Below are 16,143 nucleotides of genomic sequence, written 5' to 3' on the forward strand. Positions count from 1 at the left end.
TGTGTATAAACCTCACTCCCCTGGCCTCTTGAGGTGCACTAGCGACTGACGCTAGGGGCTGTAGCCTTTAGCCTCCTCATTAGCGCGCCCGCCTCCCATGCCGGCAACACCGGTTCAAATCCCGCTCGGAGCGGGTCAAGCAGTACTGGTTACAGTGGTGCCGTGACCCGGATGGGAGTGAGGTTTAGAGGAGTGAGTGTAACGGTAGCCAGCTGGTATGTGCTGTGCATATAAACCTCATTCCCCTGGCCTCAAGAGGCACATTAGCGATTGATGCTAGAGGCTATAGCCTTCAGCCTCCTCGTTAGCACGCCCGCCTACTATGCCGGAGACCCCGGTTTGAAATATATATATAGTCATAAGTTTACATACACCTTAGCCAAATACATTTAAACATTTAATCATAGAAAACATTCCCTGTCTCTTGTCAGTAAGGATCACTATTTTATTTTAAGAATGTGAAATGTCAATATAATAGTAGAGAGAGTGATTTATTTCAGCTTTTATTTCTTTCATCACATTCCCAGTGGGTCAGAAGTTTACATTCACTTTGTTAGTATTTGGTAGCATTGCCTTTAAATTGTTTAACTTGGGTCAAATGTTTTGGGTAGCCTTCCAAAAGCTTCTCACAATAAGTTGCTGGAATTTTGGCCCATTGCTCCAGACAGAACTGGTGTAACTGAGACAGGTTTGTAGGCCTCCTTGCTCGCACACGCTTTTTCAGTTCTGCCCACAAACTTTCTATTGGATTGAGGTCAGGGCTTTGTGATGGCCACTCCAATACCTTGACTCTGTTGTCCTTAAGCCATTTTGACACAACTTTGGAGGTATGCTTGGGGCCATTGTCTGTTTGGAAGACCCATTTGCGACCGAGCTTTAACTTCCTGGCTGATGTCTTGAGATTTTGCTTCAATATATCCACATAATTTTCCTTCCTCATGATGCCATCTATTTTGTGAAGTGCATCAGTCCCTCTTGCAGCAAAGCACCCCCACAACATGATGCTGCCACCCCCATGCTTCACGGTTGGGATGGAGCTCTTCGGCTTGCAATCTGCACCATTTTTCCTCCAAACATAACAATGGCCATTATGGCCATTTTGTTTCATCAGACCAGAGGTAAGAAAGATCTTTGTCCCCATGTGCACTTGTGAACTTTAGTCTGGCTTTTTTATGGTGGTTTTGGAGCAGTGGCTTCTTCCTTGCTGACCAGCCTTTCGGGTTATGTTGCTATAGGACTCGTTTTACTGTGGATATAGATACTTGTCTACCTTTTTCCACCAGCATTTTCACAAGGTTCTTTGCTGTTGTTCTGGGATTGATTTGCAATTTTCGCACCAAACTACATTCATCTCTAGGAGACAGAATGCGTCTCCTTCCTGAGCGGTATGATGGCTGCGTAGTCTCGTGGTGTTTATACTTGCGTACTATTGTTTGTATAAATGAACGTAGTACCTTCAGGCATTTGGAAATTGTTCCCAAGGATCAACCAGACTTGTGGAGGTCCACAATGTTTTTTCTGAGGTCTTGGCTGATTTCTTTTGATTTTCCCATGATGTCAAGCAAAGAGGCACTGAGTTTGAAGGTAGGCCTTAAAATACATCCACAGGTACACCTCCAATTGACACTAATTAGCCAAGTATCCTATCAGACGCTAATTGGCTAATTGCCAAAAGGCTTGACATCATTTTCTGGAATTTTCCAAGCTGCTTAAAGGCACAGTTAACTTAATGAATGTAAATTTCTGACCCACTAGAATTGTGATATAGTCAGTTAAAAGTGAAGCAATCTGTCTGTAAACAATTGTTGGAAAAATTACTTGTCATACACAATGTAGATATCCTAAACGACTTGCCAAAACTACAGTTTGCTAATATGAAATCTGTGGAGTGGTTAAAAAAATTAGTTTTAATGGCTTCAACTGGTCCTTCATGAAGTCACCACTAGATGGTAGCATAATCATGTCCAAATCTCATTTTAACGACCAGCTATTGGTCCTAAATGTTGTTGTAGCTATCCCAGTGGTGTGGTAGTGTCTGAAGAGGTGGGCATACTGTGAACTTATGAAAGACCCAAAGAAAAATTCAAGCCTTTCAAGGTCAGAGAATTTGTCAAATAAAATGTAAAGCTTCATATCACGTTGCGCTGCGTATTGCCAAGGTGAACAAAGCAAATAACATCAGAGAGACATTTATTCTGCCGTCAGCCAAAGATATGTGTTCCTTGATGGTAGGAGAGGCAGCGGCTTCTAAGCTTGATTCTATTCCACTTTTTGACAACACAGTGGGTCGGCGCATCTCTGACATTGCACAGGATGTGAAGGAGCAAGTGTTAGACAGCATCTGGCGCAGCCCATGTTTTGCACTCCAGATCGATGAATCCACTGATAATAATTTTAATTAATAATTTTCTTTATTTATCACACATTATACATTTTGCACATATATGGTGAAATTCTTCTTTTTCACATATCCCAGCTAGGCTGGGGTCAGAGTGCAGGGTCAGCTATGATACAGCGCCCCTGGAGCAGATAGGGTCAAGGGCCTTGCTCAAGGGCCCAACAGTGGCATCTTGGCAGTGCTGGGGCTTGAACCCCTGACCTTCTGATCAGTAACCCAGAGCCTTAACTGCTGAGCTACCACTGCCCCCAATGTGGCTTTGAAAACCCCTGCTCTAACTAATGAACTAATTCATAATACCAATTTACATTAAGTAAAATTCCCCATATTAATAACATTATCATAATATTATCAGCATTGAAAGGGATGTACTGTAAATTATTAAAGATTCTGTAGTTACTCTTTCAAAAATAGCTTGAGGAATAATGGGGTTTTAGATGCGAGATCAGAGCTGTTGTAAAGCTGTGTGTTAGTTGTTTAAGCAGACTGTGTTTATCTATGTTTGTGACTTAGTTAATGATCAGATCAAATTTTGTGACCAATGTATGAATAAAACAGGTTTTAAGTCCATTTTTCTAAGCTGCAATCAAACATGGTTGAAGGGTTTGTTCAAATTCCTAAAACGAGTAATAATGATGGCACTAATTAAGTTTTGATATGGTGGAGTGAAATAAGATAGGGCAATACGCTTTTTCTCTCTCTCTGTCTCACACTCATTTCATAACAGAAAAGAATGACTCATAAAATCATTTGATTTCCTAATCTTTTGAATAAGTTACGGTCATAGTGTAAAGATGAAGTAGCATTTTAAATTGCAGAACTACTTGTCTGATTTTCTTGTACATTGAGAGTCTTATTTGAGGGCTGTTCAGACCGAACACACTTGTTCTAAAAAAGCTACAGCATCACGATCTGAACAGAATGCAGGTGTCGTGAGATGAGTTGTTTAATGTTGGATGCAATGTCATTCCCCTTGATGTACATCAGTCTCTTCAGTTAAGCTGTACTGAACACTCACTTTGTGTAAAGCACACTTTTACAGGTCCGCTTGTCAGTTCCATCAACCCCCCTTAAAAAGTACAGATGGTTTGACCCGCCTTCTTTGACACCTGCTGTGGAGGACATCAACCTGGACTGTGGGGGGTGTTCAGCCTGTAACAAAGCAGACAGTGATATGTGCTGTTGTATCACATCAGGCTTGTTCCAGGAGGCAGATGGCCAATCCTCTGTAGACTAAATATACACCATGACAATAAACTTTCGCTTTTCCAGTAGCTTGGGTCTGTCGCCACTTTAGTGTTGATACAGGGCTAAAGCAAGTCTTAAAGGAATAGTTCACCCAAAAAATGAAAATTCTCTCATCATTTACTCACCCTCATGCCATCCCAGATGTGTATGATTTTCTTTCTTCTGCAGAACACAAACAAAGATTATTAGAAGAACATTTCAGCTCTGTAGGTCCATACAATGCAAGTGATTGGTGAAAAAAACTTTGAAGTTACAAAAAGCACATAAAGGCAGCATAAAAGTAATCCATATAGCTCCAGTGGTTTAGTCCATGTTTTCTGAAGCAGTCCAATCAATTTTGGATGAGAACAGACCAAAATGTAACTCCATTTTCACTATGAATCTTGACATCAGCAGTTTCCTTGTCAGTCATGATTTCAAGCTTGTTTACACTTCCTAGCGCCATCTAGCACTCTGGGCATGTCAAGCACAAAAAAGTGTAATCAAACTTAAGATCATGATCGTGCCCAGAGACTGCAGTGGTACAGTGAAAAAGGAGTTATATTTTGGTCAGTTCTCACCCAAAACCAATTGGGTCGCTTCAGAGGACATGGATTTAACCACTGGAGTCTTTAACTTTAATGCTGCCTTTTGTGCTGTCTGGAGCTTCAAAATTTTGGCCACCATTCACTTGCATTGTATTACAGAGCTGAAATATTATTCTAAAAACCTTTGTTTCTGTTCAGCAGAAGAAAGAAAGTCATTCACATCTGGGATGGCATGAGGAAGACTAAATGCTGAGAGAATTAACATTTTTGGTCGAACTATTTGTTTAAACGAAATTAAAATAAATTCTGTCATTTACTCAACTACTTGTTTGTTCCAAACCCGTATGACTTACTTTCATCTGTAAAACACAAAAGGAGATGTTAAGCAGAATGTTGGCCTTGGTCAACATGCGGAAAACAGAGCAGCATCAACATTCTTGTGTTCCACAGAAGAAACAAATAACATGTATTTGGAACAATTTTATTTTTTGGGTGAACTGCCCCTTTAACATGTACCAGTTACACAAACTTTTTAATTTATTAATGAAGTTGCTAATATGAACATGTCACTTTTTGCAACAGCTCATTGCATGCACAAGCTTTGTCGCATGCAGCACCTCACCTCCCACATCCCTATAGCAGTTAACCATATACAGTAGGTTACATATATCAATGTATGAAACCAGGCTGGGAAATTATTTAAAGCGACAGCATTTACAAATAACAAACATATATATTTGATATTGTATTTCCAATGTTAAAAAATGTACAAAATATATAGATAGATCATTTGTTGGCAATATAAAATTAATCACAATTATAAATATCACAAGGATTTTAATCAAATTTTTCTTTAATCATTAAGAAAAAAATCATGACCTTCCCTTCATTTTGTTTTTGTTTTTGTTGAATATTTATTTTGGATGTAAAATAGATTGTGAATTCCATTTTATGTTAACATTAAAGTTCAATTGCAAAATGCCAATGAACATTTGATTCTTTTCCATGAATCAGTTCTTTCAATTAATCAAAACACTGATTGAAAATTCACAATCATAAGAATTCCCAAACAAGACCACATCTCGTTAGTGTTTTGTTCCAGTATAGAGAGTGTGTAAAGAGGTAATGAGAGATCACACACCCCTTCTCATTGGCCACACATGCACAAATACACACACACACTCAGGCTGGTTACCAAGGGGAAGATCTTCCATTGTCTTGGAATGCAGCTTACTGTCTGGCCAACTGTACCATTAAACCATGTGCTGCCTTTGTTTTCTTTTTAGAGTGTGTCAAACAAACAACACCCTGGCACACTCTCATTTTCTCAGGACACACACACACTGCCCAATGCATCACGTTTAAAGTCTCATAGAATTTCTATATTAATATGTTTGTATTTTCATGAATATTCCCATTTGCTACAGGGTCACAAGACCAAACTTTGAATACCAGTAATACACTAACAAAAATGTACCATGGAAGTATCATGTTTTTAGGACATGGTACAATGGTAATGTCTTGGTTGTTGGACATTTACAGTATCATGGTATATCCTTAGTATTTTTTAAGTATCAAGTTGTGGGGCCTGGGTAGCTCAGCGAGTATTGATGCTGACTACCACCCCTGGAGTCGTGAGTTCGAATCCAGGGTGTGCTGAGCGACTCCAGCCAGGTCTCTTCAGCAACAAAATTGGCCCGGTTGCTAGGGAGGGTAGAGTCACATTGGGTAACCTCCTTGTGGTCGCGATTAGGGGTTCTCGCTCTCAATGGGGCGCGTGGTAAGTTGTGCGTGGATCACAGAGAGTAGCATGAGCCTCCCGTGCTGTGAGTCTCCGCGGTGTCATGCACAATGAGCCACGTGATAAGATGCGCGGATTGACGGTCTCAGAAGCGGAGGCAAGTGAGGCTTGTCCTCCACCACCCGGATTGAGGTGAGGAACCGCGCCACCATGAGGACCTACTAAGTAGTGGGAATTGGGCATTCCATATTGGGAGAAAAGGGGATAGGTTTTTTTTTAAATAAAATAAAAGGATCAAGGAGTAGTGTATGATATTTGGCAATTTTTAGATCATAGCCCTAACCCTATCGGCCGATAACTATGCCTGATTTGCTGATTAACACAAGTGGGCCATTCCAGTTAGTGTGTTGCAAAATCATCAGATATGTTATTGGATAATGCAGATTTTTGGTTTCAAATATTTTTGAATAATATTTTGTGTAATTGCTGTGAGAGTCCCCCAGCCACTGGGGGTTGCATCAGGAAGGGCATCCGGCGTAAAACTTGTGCCAAGTTAAATATGCGGATCACGGATGTTCCGCTGTGGCGACCCCTAACAGGAGCAGCAGAAAGAAGAAGAAGAAGAAGATGATTTTGTGTTATTGCAGTGTAAAATATGTGGTCATTTCATGTCAGAATTTCAAAAACTTTATCATGTACTATACTACAGTATATTGGCATAATATTAGCCATCGGCCACCATGTTTTCTAGATATCAGCATCAGTATCATTGGCCATTAAAAAATAAAAATAAAAAAAACATATCGGTCGACCGGTACCAAGTAGTACCATGTGAATTCCATGGTATGTGAATAAGTAAATATTCAACACCATGGTATTTATCAAAGCAACATGTAATACCATCACTGTACCTTGAAACCACCACGGTACTCTTTTGCAATAATATCATAACCCTTTCAAATTCTGTCTTTGTTTCCTCAGGTAAAGAGACATCTCTTCCTGATGTTGATGAAGAAATCGACTATCTGTCCTCTGTTATTGCCAAGCAGCAAATGTCAGAAGTCAAGCAGCCAGGTTTGAATTATCTGCTTATAATATCAGTGTGGTGATGGTTAACATGGCAGTACAGTGGTTATAGAGGTCATGATTCAGAGCAAACCCTGCTCAACCCTCTTTCCACCTCACTCACTCATCTCTGTCTGCTAGTTTCAGTTTCAATTTGAATTTAGTGTGCTTTAGCGACATGACAAATAACAGTACATATTGCTAAAGTATTTGCAGCTTACAGACAGTGAATCTGCAGACAGTGAAAAGCTCTAAAAGCAAGAACAAAGAAAAGTAACATTAGGGAAGCAACAATATAATTTTGTTTTTAATTTGAATTAAACAAAACCATTTTAAAGGGGTCATATCATGAGAAAAGTGATTTTTCTTGATATTGTAAACAAAAAGAGGCCCGACAGCAAATCCACAATCTGTAAGTAAGCTCACACATGCAAAGAGGGTGTTAACATAGAAGTTTTGAAAGTACAGTAGCAAAATAATGCCTGTTTCTAAAGCCCAAAAATATACTTCGGTCAGACGCGAATGCTAGACGTCTTCGTAGAGGACAAGTGACGCAAATTTCTTCATCACCAGAGTGCCCGAGCACTGAACGCATGCGACCTGATTTTTCAAACTGCGTGTATTCTGAATGCACAGCATGCGCCTGGAATGGTTTGCACTAATTAATGGTTAGCGCTAGAAGAAGATGTATTCTCCGCTAAACTTGAGATGAAGGTGGAAACAACAACAGCGGATGTGCACGTCAAGATTGCGTGTGTGAGGAGGTCTGGAGATGCTTGCATTTGTATAACTCAAGTCTGAAGGAATATAAAGACAACTTCATGGGTCTAATCTTCTGAAGAGAAATAGTCCAGTGTCTCATAGCAGTCGTAGCGCGCATACGCCAACTGCCTGTGTATGTGCGCACAGTCAAATGAAGTATACTTTGAAAGGCTAGCGTTCGACTATACGCAGATGCAAAGCGTTCGGGTCAAAACCGAAGTATACTTTGGGCTTGAGGGTGAGAGAAAAGGTGGAAAATGGTGCATATATATATATATATATATATATATATATATATATATATATATATATATATATATATATACTATTATAAGTGGATCTCATGTGGTCCGTTATTAATGGACCTCAAAATAGAGAGGACAGTTGCCAAGGGTGGGCTGGGGTGGGACTGGGTCCACCCAAATTAGACCCAGGCCCAGAATGCATAAATTCTGATTTCTGAAAAAGTGAAAGAACAGTTGCAGAATGTGTCGTTTCTCTGTTGTTAAGGAAAATTTGATTAAAAAAAATGGGGTGAAAATTTGGCCCATCCATTTTTATTGAGGCCCACCCAAAAGTAATTTCCTGGATATGCCTTGCCTCCAGATAAGTTTACTCTTTGACAGATTGACAGATTTTTGTCAAATTTGTTTAGTTTTCTCATTCTCTACCCCTTAGGTTCTCCCTCACAGTCTTCTTCGCACACATCAGAATCAAGGCAGAAAAATCTGTCTCACACCACAACTTTAAAACCGACAACCAGTGGCCCTTCAGCACCAACACATCAGACCCCCAAACCTCCCCAGCCACACACAGACTCATCCAACCGTCGTGGGCCGATTGTCAACCCCCACCCCTCCAGAGACAGCCTGCTAGTCTGTATGTATCTTTTCTTCAGAGTTTCACATCTTTAGAACTAAAATTGTACTGATTTAACAACATCTCTTAGAAATCGTTAGAACATCTTTAAATATGTCATAAGCAGATTTACCCAAGACTCCCTGTTGACTTTTCAGAAAATTAGGTCAGCTATTATTATAGCACTAAAATAGCCTTCATGTCTTATTCCACCCTCTGTTTCATTCACATCTCAAAGAATGGATCAAAGGAGTAATAGGGTTATGAGAGTTTGCATGCGAAAACAGATTTTATTTATATATCTATTTGTAATTGACGTGTTGGCGAGAGTCTAAAGGATCTGTGTATCAGGAGACGTTTTTTTTTAAAATAAGTACAGTGCATATTTATTCAGTTGGGGATGTTAAATAAGGACGGGTTATTGTTTTATATTAATATTTAGGTTCGTCATTATTACAGGATTTATGTAGGTTTAGTCATTTCAGGGTTTCCAAAAACCATGAGTTACAAGGGAAATTTAAAAGTGTTATTTCCAAGCCTGGAAAGTAATGTCAAATAGTTAGAAAGTATTGAGAATTTCTATAGTAGATATGCATTTTTCTATTTATGCTCTGCTCTAAAACATTTCATCAGCTATATATTGCTCTTTGTGAATGCTGACATGGTACCTGACAAACAAATGGAAATCTGCCCCAGAAGTAATAAAATGATTTGTTAAAATCCTTATCCAGTAATCACACAAGACTGGAAAGGTTATGGAAATTCACTGAGCAAAAGTGTGGGACCAAATTCGCTTGCCTTTCTCACCACCATTAAACACACAGCAATCTCACGCTTGAGTTGTGTTCCACTCTCTTCGTTTAACACAACTCCCAAGGATGTTTCTTTTTTTTTTTATTTATTTTTTTTTTTGGTGAACACAGATGTCCAAATTAATTTATTATACATTTTTGTTAACATCATTATTCTTTGATCAGGATTTCCACAGTTCTCTTTCCAAGCACAAATTTTAATGTAATTTCATTGTATTTAAGTGTAATTTCCTGGCCCACATCCCCCACAAAGGTGCCATTATAACAGCAGGCCTATCACATGATGTTTTATTGTTCACTATTTGCTTGTGCTCAAATTTAAGGACACTGTGAGCCTCTCTGGCCAGTATCGAACCAATTTAGATGCTCCATGCTCATGTTGTGCTCATTAAAGTGCTTTTAAGTGTGTCCCCCAAAACCCTGCAGATGGAAGATGGGTTGTCCAAACTCAGAATGAAGGGGCTTATTTTGATAATGCACCAAATTCCTCTTTTGACTGCGCTCCTCATAGTTTCTCCTGTCTGTGTCCTTCTCTCTCTTCTCATGTGTTGGTTTCACTTGGAGCAGTGATGATATCTTTATGTGTTATAATGGGAACCATAGCTATCATCCTCGCTGCTGTCTGCTGGGTCAGGTAAGATAAATCAGCTTTTTTAGTTAGAAGTAATGTGAGATTTCAATCTCAATGTATACAATTATTGTACAGCTCTCTGGAATGCTTCTGATTGGTTAATCGTGGCATTCTGCATTCAAATATTTTTGTACAGTGACCACTAAACTGTATTACTGACCATTGTCCTGCTGTCCCTTTCTTTTCATGTGATACAATTTTAAACTTCATTATTTAATGGACATTTATTTATATGGTAATAAGCTGTGTAATAAGTGGGATAATGTACATTCAGCCACCTCGGGATAATGCAAGACATCTTCGCTTTATGTTGAGGTCCTGAGCATCTTGTTTTGTTTTGTTTTGTTTTAGTTTTTTGTTTTGTTGTTTTTTTGTGGGAGTTTTTTTTTTTTCCACAATATTTATCAACAGGTTATACATTATTCTTGATTGTGATGATAAATAAATGCATAATTGAAGATTATGGCATTATTTTGAGATGAAATATTCTGACAAATATTTCAACATTTTTAAATTGAAAAAGTTTACTAACATTTAACATTTTCAAAAAAATTAACCAATAATAAATTGTCAGAATTGTAGTTTTGTCCTAGTGCAGTGTACCTTTTTGAAAGAAATTGGAATAGTGAAAAAATGGATATGTATTTCTTAAATGTATTTTACAAAAAATAAAACTATATCTAAACCTCATGTTTCCTATAAGTTTGGTTTTTTTGTCTCTTGCAGGTTACAGAGAGAAGCTCATTTGGCTCAGAAGGTCGATTACCCTGCGTCTCATGCAGCGGGTCCCAATAATAGCCATACCTCTGTAAGCAACTCTCACGTTTTTGCGAAATTATGCAAAATGTGTCAAAAATGACCAACATAAAATAAACATTACAGCAGTACTTCTTTTAATGTAATGTAATAAATTAAAAAAATCAAGCTTTAAGAGGTTTGAATGTGTGTGTGGAGTGTGTATTAGACTCTTCTCTTCTAGAGACAAGGTGTCTGACTCTTGCTCTCTCTCTCTCTCTCTCTCTCTCTCTCTCTTCTCTCTCTTGCATACTTGCTCTCTTTCTTTGTTTTAGTCTGGGGATAAAACACTAGCTCACAGTGCTCAGATGTATCACTATCAGCATCAGAAACAACAGATGCTTTCAATGGAGAAGTAAGCACAGTGCTTATCTATATATTACTTGAGTAGAAATAGAATTGAAAGATTATTTACAATTATTACGGGAGTTATGTTCCCTTAGCTAACTGTCCTGGTTATTGCCATCAACATTATTTGTGCATTTTATTGTTACAAAAGTTACTATTTTAAGATGTTGTTGGCTAAGAATATGAAGATACAAATATATAATGTTCCTTGACTCATTTCCTTCCCTCATATTGGCTTCTCTTTTTATAAACACACTTACATACTTACATACATGTATGCACAAGCAATAACCATATGCACTGTGCATGTTACGGACTTTACCAAGTCAAATTTCAGATCTTAACTGTCTGGTCTCAAGTGACTGTAGCACTATGAAAGATGTGTCTGAGTGATGCTTTTACTACTATTTGCGTAAGTATCACAAAATGGGTTATGATAGCAAATATAGACATTTGTGAGTCTAATGTTGTTATTTTTTGTTTTGAATGCAGGCAAAAAGCTGAACCTAAAGTCTCAGAGTCTGGGGCCACATCAGACGAAGAGACTGAAGAGGGTGATTTCACTGTGTATGAGTGCCCTGGCTTGGCACCGGTGCGTACACGGCAATATTTTACTGTGTAACCTCACACCCCCCAACACTCCCTTCCTTTTTTCACCTAATTTATAAATAAACTGGCCATTGCAGGTTTTTATAAGACACATCTATGTGGTTTATAGATGCAGAACCAGTTTCCCACATAAAAATTCAAGGCTTAAAGGTGGCATGCCATCCCAAATGTGTATGACTTACTTTCTTCTGAGGAACACAGACTAAGATTTTTTTTAGAAGAATATTTCAGCTCTGTAGGTCCTCACAATGCAAGTGAATGGTGACCAAAACTTTGAAGCTTCAAAAAGCACATAAAGGCAGCATAAAAGTAATCAATAAGACTCCAGTGGTTCAGTCCATGTTTTCTTAAACGATCCAAACTCTTTTGGGTGAGAACAGACTAAAATGTAACACTTTTTTTCACCATAAATCTTGACATCAGCAGTCTCCTTGGCAATCTTGATTTCAGGAAGTGTAATCGAATGTAAAATCTTTCCTAGAGACTGCTGTCAAGATGTACAGTGAAAAATGAGATACATTTTGGTCTGTTTTCACTCAAAACCGATTGGATCGCTTCAGAAAACATGGGTTAAAACACTGAAGTCTTTTGGATTTCTATCATGCTGCCTTTATTTGCTTTTTGGTGCTTCAAAGTTTTGGTCACCATTCACTTATATTGTGATGAACTGCAGAGCTAAGATATTCTTCTAAAAATCTTTGTGTTCATCAGAAGAAAGAAAGTCATACATATCTGGGATGGCATGAGGGTGAGTAAATATAATTTATAATAATAATTTTCATTTTTGGGTGAACTATTCATGTTAATACTGCCTGGAAAACCAGAACCATAAAACTAATTTTCTTTAACTTTTTTGTTTTCTCTGTAGACTGGAGAGATGGAGGTGAAAAACCCACTGTTCGATGACTCTAACTTGCACTCCCAGAGGAATCACAATTGACCTGGACACACACCTGCATACTTTTAGAATAGGCCTAACAGACCTAAAAGCATTCTTCTATAGGTTGAAGCACCATCTGTTGCACCACACATATACTATGTAACACACATGTGAAAAACATGTATGACTTTTCTTCCTGGAATGTCTTGGTTGACGCCCTTCGCTCAGCCAGCCCCTCAGAACAAACTGAAAGCATATAATACACTTACACTATAAAGATAGTGAAGAATAGATGATATACATTATAGCAATATGCCGCCCCAGGCGGTTGCCCATGTCGCCCATGCCTAAATCTGCCACTGAAAACAATACACAGTGGTCTCTCACACATTTACTTATCTGTCCATATCTGTATACTATTTTCTTACTGTCTTTGTTAATGCTGGTCTTTAAGAATATCATTTTTAGGAGATTAATAAATGTTCTGTTTAATTTCCTTTTTGTCACTTTGGTTCCGTAAATTTCCTCTCAGTTTGTATGCCTTTCAGTGAAATATGAAATCTATTTCTCCCCTTCTCCATATGATCTTTAATTGTATTTCTTCTTGTGCCCCAGTAAATGTCATTCCATTTTATGATATCATGGCTATGTCAGGGAATGTAATACTACATAGATTGAAGCAGAAACATCAAGGCTCCTGTGCTCAAGTCCCTTTAGTGTACATACAGTAAAAAAACAAAGTTAAACTGCATTACATAATATTTCTTTTATATTTGTGGGCTACAAACTGGGCTTTTTTGTGGTGTGGCATTAATGCCATTATCGCACATTAGCTATAAGACAATCAGACTCAATACCATGATAACTGTGAGCAGACTTGGAATTATAGTAGTTTATGGTAATACTGAAATGGCTTGATTTTACTAGTAAATTATTTTAATATTTTATTGATTTGTAGTAAAACAGAATGTACAGTAGCCTACAGATATTTAAAAGTACTTAATGGAATGTTCCGGGTTCAACACAAGTTAAGCTCAATGGACAGCATTTGTTGCATAATGTTGATTACCACAATAATTCATTTTGACTCGTTCCTCCTTTTCTTTAAAAAAAGCAAAAAACTGGGTTGCAGTGAGGCACTTACAATGGAAGTGAATGGGGGCTAATTTTTTTACTTTAAAATACTCACTGTTTCAAAAATATAGCCACAAGACATAAACAATATGCGTAAGCATGATTTTAGTGTGATAAAATTGCTAACTAAGCGTTTCTGTGTAAAGTTATAGCCAGTTTTACAACTTTGTTACCATGACGATGTAATGTCAACAAACACTAAAACCCAAAAACAGACCGTAAAAATGACAATTGAAATAACTTTACAGTTCAAATAATACATGAGTTTTAACAGAAGAATTAATGTAAGCGCTTTTATAAAATTATAAGCATCACATTTCTGCCTTTAAACCCTCCAAAACTTGGCCCCATTCACTTCCATTGTAAATCCCTCACTGTAACCTCGATTTTTGCTTTTTTTAAAGAAAAGGAGGAACGAGTTGAAATACATTTTTGTGGTAATCAACAATATGGCACAAATGCTGTCCATTGAGCTTAACTAGTACTGAACCTGGAACATTCCTTTGAGGTGCTATATAAATGACAGATTAGACAGATAAATTAAATAATATTTCTCATACTAGTAGAAACAGGTTTTCTGACAATAAATGTATAGTTGTTTAATAAACACAATACATACATTTTAAAGAAATAGATTGTTTGTTTGTTTGTTTGTTTGTTTACATAAAGCTTTTCATGAAATAGTTGAACTGAAGTAATATTTTGACATTACATTTGTGCATTAAATCTTCACTATGGTAACTGTTGAATCAGCTACATGAATGTCAATTCATTTCACTCTCAAAGGTGTACGTTTGACCTTAAATCAAGTTGCTGATTTAAGTTAGTCCCTTGAAACACCTGTCGACGCTTGGTTTCTGTTAACGGCCGATCAAGGCCAATGCTAAGACAAGTTTGCTCTTAGCCATAGCTTAAATATTTGTTTGTCCTCTCCAACTCAGTCACCTCAAAAGAATGTGCCAATAGCAGAGACAACCTCCCCCAGTTAAGACCCTTTCTGCAATGGGCCACTTAAATGCCCCATAAGGTGTGGTTCCAGAAGGAGCCATCACAGATCCAGCCTCATTGAGGTGCCTATGTGGGGTGGGGGGTGGGGTATTAAGAGCCATTGTAACTGTGAATGGTGAGGAAGGCGGCCATAGGCCACCCGATCAAGATATGTGGGGAAAGAGGCCGTGGTCGTCAGCAGGGTGTCAAAAGCAATCAAAAGGCCATCGGACAGGTTATATAAAGTGAAAGGGGTAGAGAGAAGAGAGATCACATACCTTTTTATTAGATACTAAAACTCGAAGGACCTATATTCAAGAATTACGCATTTCAATTTTATGACACAATTTCATCAAACTGAATGGAATAATCTTTAGATAATGTGCATTATTAAGAATTGAGCATAAAGTTAATTGGATTCTTCACATTATGCTTAATTCATGTCGATGTGAGAATTTTTATATATATTTATATATATATATATATTTTGAAAAGTGTCTCCAACACATGTTTCAAATATACTGTTTAACTAAGTGAAGAATCTGTTTGTCTGGTCTAGGCTTTCAAAAAATAGAATCATTTTCTTAATTATATTTTACACATTCAATAAGAGACAAAACAATATGTGTAAAGCATGCACAACCATCTGTATTTGTTATTCTTGTCTATGCACTGCTGCCTTCCATCCATGCAAAAGGACACTCCCACTGAAAAGTGTGAATGGAATAGATGCATATGATCATTTTTATTTACAGTGTGGACCAAAAGTCTGAGATCGCTTGTGAAAATTCTTCTTTTGTTTCTTTTTTAATTTGTGTCTGTTTTTTTTTTTTTTTTTTTCATTACAAATTAATTATTTGCATAATATTTATAATGAAACTTTTAAATGAATTTCAGAATTTTTTGTATTTGGTATGTCCCTCTGTTGCTTAATTGATAGTATGCAACTGTGCTGGTATGGATATTTCCTCTTCATTTAACATCATAACTTTTCTTTGTTTTAATTTTTTAATATTTACAAAATCCTAAGACCCCACTGTATCTCTTCTGGATACTATACTATATAATAGCCTGGGCGTCATGTTATTGTGCGTGAAACTGAGATCAGAAGCAACTGAGAGGGTTGATGAACTTAATGATGGATCAGTACATTTGTATTTGTTGCCAAAATATGTGTTTTTATTATGTCATTCTCATAAGGTCATTGTATAGATGTATGCAAGAGCATTTGTGAAATGCTCTTCTGTTAAGCTTGATATCCAACTTTTCCTTGTTTTCCTTCCATCTTTAGATTTTAATCTATGCATCAAAATCAACATTTCAACTCACTGAAAATCCACGTCTTATA

General features: G+C 37.5%; 1 protein-coding gene across 1 annotated transcript in view; it reads left to right on the top strand.

Moving 5' to 3' along the window:
- Nucleotides 1-14,541, top strand: part of LOC127430605 (neural proliferation differentiation and control protein 1-like) — a 37,343-nt gene extending 22,802 nt beyond the window's left edge. The window contains exons 3-9 of the mRNA XM_051680494.1: nucleotides 6,896-6,988; nucleotides 8,420-8,620; nucleotides 9,979-10,045; nucleotides 10,769-10,850; nucleotides 11,113-11,192; nucleotides 11,678-11,777; nucleotides 12,663-14,541. Coding sequence (XP_051536454.1) covers nucleotides 6,896-6,988; nucleotides 8,420-8,620; nucleotides 9,979-10,045; nucleotides 10,769-10,850; nucleotides 11,113-11,192; nucleotides 11,678-11,777; nucleotides 12,663-12,734 — 695 coding nt within the window. The 3' untranslated portion in view covers nucleotides 12,735-14,541. The remainder of the gene's footprint in view (nucleotides 1-6,895; nucleotides 6,989-8,419; nucleotides 8,621-9,978; nucleotides 10,046-10,768; nucleotides 10,851-11,112; nucleotides 11,193-11,677; nucleotides 11,778-12,662) is intronic.
- The last annotated feature ends 1,602 nt before the right edge of the window (nucleotides 14,542-16,143 follow it).

This window comes from Myxocyprinus asiaticus, chromosome 40 (genome assembly GCF_019703515.2).
Source record: "Myxocyprinus asiaticus isolate MX2 ecotype Aquarium Trade chromosome 40, UBuf_Myxa_2, whole genome shotgun sequence".
Taxonomy (NCBI): domain Eukaryota; kingdom Metazoa; phylum Chordata; class Actinopteri; order Cypriniformes; family Catostomidae; genus Myxocyprinus; species Myxocyprinus asiaticus.